This window comes from Alligator sinensis, unplaced genomic scaffold, assembly GCF_000455745.1.
Source record: "Alligator sinensis unplaced genomic scaffold, ASM45574v1 scaffold505_1, whole genome shotgun sequence".
Taxonomy (NCBI): domain Eukaryota; kingdom Metazoa; phylum Chordata; order Crocodylia; family Alligatoridae; genus Alligator; species Alligator sinensis.
In genome coordinates, this window is record NW_005841940.1 from 601,606 (window position 1) to 608,782 (window position 7,177).

The window sequence follows — 7,177 nt, forward strand, 5'->3', positions numbered from 1 at the left end:
ACAGAAAAAGATCAGCATGGGGGCAGCATGATCTCTGCTTAGTATTCCCAGCTTCCTCTTTGAGGCCCAGATATCTGTCCCATAGGTTACAGGGAGAGAGGTAGAGATTTTCTCACTGCTTATCAGTGTCAAGCATGGATCTTGAGCTATGAGAGATTGCCCCTGTGAGAGAAGCATCCACTGCATGGCATGTGTAGCACCAGACATCTCTTGATGGGCCATTTCTGTTTCCTCTTTGACCATTTAAAAGGGCCTGGGTTTCTCTTTGCCTAGCTAGGTTTGCTATTTCCCTTACTGCAACCATGGATCATTTTATTTGGGTTTTATATATATTTTTATTTTACATCTTTCTCCTGAAAGACAGTTCCTTGTTAGATCCATTTGCTGACTTATCATATATGTGACCTAGTGGCTCCATGTGCGTCTCACTGAGGGATCCCAATTTGAATCCAGACTTGGACTTCCATTCTCTGTGCAGGAGGAAGCTGGGAATAGTGAGCAAGTGTTATACTACTGCCTGTTACTTCATGGCAGCCTCAGCGTTCATTTAGGAGTGCTGTTAAAGGTTCTTGTAATGGAGTTCAGACTTCAGTCAGGGAAGAGACTAGTGATCAGACATGCAAAACAGTTAGGGGATAGGTTTATGAACAAGATTGGGTTTGGGGAAGGTATTTAAAAGGGTGGCAGGCTGTTTCCTAGTACTTTAAAATATTTCTTAGGAAAGTGGTTCTCTGACTAGTTAGTCTGCACTTGGTGGTGGTGCAGAGGGCTGACGGGTCATAAGGCATTTGCACTACTTGTTTCCAGCTACTAAATTGTATCAGACAGCTACAACTCATAGAAATACCATCCTGATATTATTTTTCCATGTGAGCAATTGCTATGGTTGCCCAAGGGCAACTTCATGAATTAGAAGAAATATGTCCAGGAGACAGTTTCTAAATTAAGATTAAATCCATTTTATTAAGACCTTGAGTACATGTCTCAAAAGTAAACTGGCCTGTTTTTTTTTCCTAGGCAAATTGAGTGCAAAATTAAAATGCGTTCAGATCGAGTAGCATTTTACATTCCATTTCCATAGAAGTAATTGATTCCCCAGACAACATGTGGTAGAGAAACAGGCCAAGGACCTCCCTGAAGTTCAAATGCATCCTGAAGACTGCAGCATCTATCAAACAAAATTGTTTCCACAGAAAGTCAAGTATCTCCTCAAGCTGCAGTACTCCCATGTATTTAGTGCTTCCCTAACATGGCAATATCTCACTGAAACTGCAGCATGTTCCCAAAACTGCTATAACTCTATAAATCAGTGGTTCCCTAAGCAGCCTTCTCTTCCTGAAATTACGGTGGAGTCTGAGAAGATGCTATCTGTTATACTGTTTACTAAGGAGTTTATTGAGAAAATAAGCTATCACATAGTTTTAGGGCAGCAGTCCTAGCTGATAAACTGCCCTGGCTAGTAAGATCTTGTAACTCTAGCGGTGTGGCAGGAACCAAGGTCTATTTTGTGTTAACTCTCCAGAGTCAGCAAAGAAGCAAAGCAGATCTGGGGAGTGTGGGTGCAGCTTTCTAGTCTTTCCTTATCCCACTGCCATCACAGTTTCTCAGGATAAAAAGAAGCAGGACAAGGGGGATTGATGCATTAGTTGCTCTGCTTCAGGCTCTTTGATTTTTCATTGGCTGCAGAGTTTGTTCGGATGATGTCCCGTTGAAGGTTATTCTCAGCTGAAGAGGAACCAGCACCTTACAGAGGGCAGAAGAGGACCTAGGTGGAGCATCTAGCCCCGATGTTGCCACGCAAAGGTTAACAGGCTGGCTGCGTTTGAGACAGTGCGAGGCAACCCGCCTCTCCTCCCCTAAAGTGGTCCCCACGTCCTTCCGCCCTTTCACACTGTGAAAGACTCGCACCTCCTACAACTGGAACCCTTCCTCAGAGATGACGACTGCCGGAAGCCGCAGAGCCAGGACTCGCCACGATGCTGGGACGTTTGCAACTTTAGACACCTCCTCCCTTGCTTTTTAATCACCTGCCAACTGCTGCAAAGCAAGCGAAAGAGAGACCCTATCAGATGGGTGGACGAGAGTTAAGCCCTCTGGGATTGGTGATGGCAGCAGGGTGCACTGTGCACCTCGGTTTCCCTTGGTGACCCACGTCTGTTTTTGCTGTCTGTGTGTGTCTATCTGTCTGTGTGGAGTTATTTATGCCCCCGGTACATTCTCCTGTCTCCTTTTGGTTATATTTACTAAGAGCAAATACAAATATACATTTGGGAAAAACAGAAAAGAGATAAATATGCAAGCTGAAACTGTGTGAAGTCCTGAGGTTTCTGTGGGAGGCAGGGGGCAGGCTTGGGGTGGGAAAACAGCAGACAGATCCACTCTGGGCCTATGGTATAGTCAGAGGGCGAGCTGGGGCTTGCAGGGGGCTGCTGTTTTGCCTGTGTGCCAGCCCCATCCTCTAGCTCTGGCACAGAAATAGGTGCTGAGCATGCACCAGGTGGCAAGGAGTCACAGGCTGGGATATAAGGTCTCTTCAGGGGCACTAGTATCTGGGACTGTGAGGGGAAGCTGTCTGATTGGCACCTTGCCACACTGCCCTGCCCCCTGGTATGAGGCAGCCAATCAGGCAGTGCCCTCCTTCCCCATCCCTCTGGCCTGGGGTTGCTGAGGGGAGGAGAGGGCAGGGGCAGGTGGCTGCCTCTTCCTCCCTGCCCTGTCTCTTGGGAGGGACAGGGAGGGCTACCCTATGTCCCCTCCATGCAGTACCCTGCCCAGGGAAGGGCAGAGGGTGACAGCCCCTGGAGCTGCCCCCTGCCAGTGCAGCGAACAAGGAGTCCCCATCTGCCCCCCAGCCCACCAGGACTGGAGAAGAGGATCCCGTGGCTGCATTCTGGCCTGGAGGGCGGTGAAGAGCCAGGAACTGCAGTGCGGAGCAGAGTTGAGTTTGGGGCACTGCGGAACAGAGGGGCAGGATTACAGGGCTAAGGAGACAGCGTCAGAGCAAAGCAGAGGGGGCTGGCTGATAAGGGAGGTCCATTGTTTTGAAGGGAGAGACATAGGGATGGTGACACCCTCCCCCGACTTTTTTACCCACTTCAAACTGAGGACCAGGTATTTGTGCAGCCAGAGGCCTCGTGTCCACGGTGCAGCTCTGGAACTCAGCGGAATTGCAGCAGGCGGCTGGACGGCCACGGGGGATCCAGAAGCCTTGTGGCCATTTGTCTGTTGTCTTGAGGAAGCGAACCCAAGAGTAGTGTGCAGCTCTATAGTCCAGACTGTAACAGCATCCCCAGGCCCTGCCTGCCTGACTCCTGCACTATCAGGTTCATTGTCCCCTCCCATCTCCCTCCTTCTCTTCTTCCCTTGGACTGTCCTGTTCCCCACTGTCCCTGACTAGGCAGATGCTGGGGCTGCCCCATTTCTCAAGGCTGTCACTCTTAATAGCTCACTGGACCTAGTTCCTCCTGTTGCTGAAGGGGTACATCTCCCTTTCTTTGGCATCCTGGGGCTATTCTCTTCTCCCCAGCTGTCCATCTTTCTAGGACCAGGCCTCAGGCCTGCTTCACCTGCTGCTGTTTTGTCTCTTCCCCCCAAAACTCTCCAGTTACAAAATTCTGTCTGCCTTAAAGAATGATTTTTCCCCCTGCTGCAGCCAGCATGCCTGCAGCAATGAACAATGTCCCAGCAGCAGGAAAGCCATGTCATGCCTTATAAGTTACAGCCCAGGGAATTATGCACCTGAGCAATTTTACACACCAAACATATGACCCTGCAAAATTGCATAATTTAAGACAAGTGAGCTCTGTGCCTCCACCTCTGTGGGGCTCCTGGCACTCCAGCTGGGATCCCCATGTGGAGGCACCGAGTAAGAGAGTGTGGTGGCGCGTGACTAGACAGCTGGTGAGTGGGGAGGGAAACTCCTGCCTGCAGTAGGGGGCTTATGGCACTGCAGGCAGGAGCCATGTGCTATTGGGCCAGATGGGCTCCATGCCTCCATGTGGGGCTTCCAAGCACTCCAGCAGAAAGCCACATGTGGAGGCACAGAGCCTGCCTGGCCCCATGGCACACAACTCCAGGCCTCCACGTGTGGCTTCCCGCTGGAGTACTAGAAGCCCCACTTGGAGGCAAAAAGCTCACCTGGAACGATGGCATGTGGCTCCCCCCTGCAGTGCCATGAGCCCCACATGCTGGCCTGGAGCCTGCCTGGTCTGATATGAAGGTGCGTGCCAGCGGGCCGGGCTGGGTCAGACCGGGTCCATGCCCCCATGGTCAGCCCCTGGGGCTCTGCCTGCTGCAACCATGAACACCCGAAGGGCCTGCTGCTTGCTGCTGCCACCAGTACACCATGGCGGGGAGGGGCGCCACAAACCCCACACCCACCTAGATGGGGGTTTTGGCACGGATATTAAGGATGTAAGATGAAATGTAAAAAAAAAGTAATTAATTTTGCATAATTCTGAATGTTCTGTGCATAATTCCCTGGGGCGTAATAAGTATGCATGTGAAGTTGTTTGTACAGGATTGCGTATGGGGAAGGACTTGTCTGTAGATAGTTTAGGGAATGCAGGTAGGGAGTGATGTGCTGGAAGAGCAAGTTTAGGTGTATGTGGGTGTACAAATGAAAGCAGCATATGAGTGTAAGTGATACAAAGAGGAACATACATAAGCTCATAGGAGATGATGGGAAGGTGTGTGTGACTGCATGCAAGCAAGAGCATAGGCCCATGATATGCGAGTGCCATGCAGATGCCAGTGATGAGCACAATCTAGAACCCAAGCTATATATGTGCACATGGTGTGAGGGAAGGTGTGCTTGCACATGGCATGTGCATGTGCTAAGAATATGCGTATGCACCGGAGGGACTGTGGGAGTAAGTGTGCCTGCACGTGGCATGGTGAGTGACATGGTTTTGGGGGTGGGGGTTGGGAAAGAACCGGTATGCACATGCCTTGAGAATAGATGGGCAAAGCAGCAGCAGTAACTGTCTCTTTGGCTGCCTGCTCCTGCACTGAGCAGCAACATCCCTATGCCTGCAGCAACAGATGGTGGGATGTTTTCTTAATTTCTTTAAAAACAAACCATGTGTGATGTCCATATTGCACAGGATTCCCCACAATGCACCATCCCAGCCACAAGGCACATCTCTGCTTACTGCTGTTGCTGCTGCTGGGTGGCAGCTTACAAATAAACACTGACCCCTGGCACAGCCCTGCCAAACCAGCAGCCAGCACATTGTAGGCACACACTACCTGCACTGCTGGGAGCCACTGACAGACAGGAGATTGAGGAGCTACTTCTTTCTGGTGACAAGAGAGATCACAGCCATTTTCATTGAGGGGAGAGAATTTAAGTAATTCCTGTCACTTGGGAAGGTCAGGTCTGGCTCTTGCTGGGTGGAGATGTTGGGATGTGGTTAGCACTATGGCACATCACTGCAGACTAGGGTAGGAGAGGCTGCGTGTCAAAGAGTATGGATGTCCTGGTGTAGAGTTGTGTTGGATGGAGAAGCTACTTGGGCTACACTGGACCTGGAAGCCCAGGAGCATCTACTGAGGAAAGGCTCAGCATCCCCCCACAAACGTGCAGCAGCTCATCCCCGTGTTAGGAACAGGTTGGAGAGGACAGCTCTGCAAACATGCAGTGGTGACTTCTGCTTCTTGCTGAAGCCTTTCCCCCCCTTCCCTCCCTCTGCAAAACCTGGCTTTATTTGCATGCATAATCTCAAATAATCCGAGGGAGTTTGTGATTTTCTTGTGCAGATGGGGGGCAGAGATTAAACCTTCATCCTAATAATCTCATTCTCCAGATAATCCCTTTGCTTTCATCTCCCAGTCAGCCCTGGGAAGGCCTCCAAATAGCCCTGCAAGACAATATGGAACAAGCAAGGCTCCATCTGTCTCCCTTCTCTGTCAGGATCTCTAGGCAGGGTCTCTCTGCTAGTCAGGATAAGACTCACCTCCTCAGACTGCTATCTCCAAACATCTGTCTGTAGTTTAGTACAACTGCAGCTCCTCTAGATGCCCCTAGTCTGATCTCTGCTGTCACCAAAAGCCCTGATCCTGCTTCCCAAAAGGTCTGTATTCCCCAGCTTCCAGGCACCCTGAGTTCCCAGCATTCCTCGAGATGCATTCTGGCTCTGCCCAGCCTCTGCAGTGAATGCTTGGGGTCCCCACCAGCCCTGCCCTTCCCTCAAGTGAGGGAAGGTTTCACCTGTGCAAGATACACAGGTGTGACTCCTAATGGAACAATGTCAGCTCAACTGCTGGGGAACAGGGACAGCTCAAGGGACTGGAAAGACAACACTGAAATCCAGTGTAAATACATCCTGAGTCAAAAGAGGTGGACAACTGTGGATCAGTAAAAGGACACAGAGCCTTTCATGTCTGTGGCACAAGTTCATGTCTAATGTGGTAGTGACAGAGTTGTTATCATGGACAGGTAGATGTCCAGTGACCTGAGAAGGTTCCTCCCCTGCTCCCGGGAGAGCCACAGAGGCAACAAGCCTGATGGGCCAGGGGTGTGAACCCCTGAATTGGGATGTGAATCAGTGAATACTCACCAACTTGTCTGGCACAAGGAATGATACTCTAACTATGGAGGGCAGGGGGGAGAGGAGGGAGCAGCACACCACTTTTACTCTTCCCCTGTTCACAGCAGGGCTTGGTAACCTTCTGTAAGACAAATGTACCATAGAATTCACAAGAAGAAAGTTTATAAAAGGCTACTAGTCTCCAAAGCCCCTCCAGCACTGCCCATCAGACACCCATGTTCACACACATACACCCCACCCCGCAACAGGAGGGAAGGGATGCCAAGGCCTATGCCCCCATTAGAAGCAAGAGACAATGGGCCAGGTTGTTGGGCAGCTGGTGAGCTAGGCACTGGGGATAGATTTGCCGAAGTTCTTAGGCCCCAGCTGCTGCCAAACTGCCCCTTCAGGTTGCCATATCCAAACTTTAGAACCTCAAAACCCCTGCTCACTTGCTGCCTGGCTCCACAAGCTCCCAAGTTTGTGCTAGTAAGTTCCCAGGGCTGCAAATGTTGTTTTCCCAGAATTGCCAGGATAAGGGCTGTCTGACTTCTTGGTGGTTGGGGGCCACACACCTGATGGGCCGCATCACCACAAACTACATTGGATCCCTGGCCCATGTGAGCACTCCCCTTGCTGCACACCCC

General features: G+C 50.7%; 1 protein-coding gene and 1 long non-coding RNA gene across 5 annotated transcripts in view; one reads left to right on the forward strand and one right to left on the reverse strand.

Annotated features, from left to right (window-relative positions):
• The window catches only part of CABP1 (calcium binding protein 1), a 47,563-nt gene extending 44,487 nt beyond the window's left edge, over positions 1-3,076 (forward strand). Inside the window, exon 9 of one of the 2 annotated variants that reach the window (XM_006019844.3) lies at positions 1,687-3,076. In XM_006019844.3, the coding sequence (XP_006019906.1) occupies positions 1,687-1,712 (26 nt within the window). In that variant the 3' untranslated portion in view covers positions 1,713-3,076. Of the gene's footprint in view, positions 1-1,017; positions 1,168-1,686 lie in introns of those variants that run through there. The other variant, XM_025199284.1, reaches the window with a different exon arrangement.
• Positions 1,915-7,177, reverse strand: part of LOC112549614 — a 12,178-nt gene continuing 6,915 nt past the window's right edge. For all 3 annotated transcript variants that reach the window (XR_003093124.1, XR_003093122.1, XR_003093123.1), the window contains 2 exons: positions 6,561-6,672; positions 1,915-2,037 (listed from right to left, as the gene is read on the reverse strand). This is a non-coding gene — a long non-coding RNA (uncharacterized LOC112549614). The remainder of the gene's footprint in view (positions 2,038-6,560; positions 6,673-7,177) is intronic.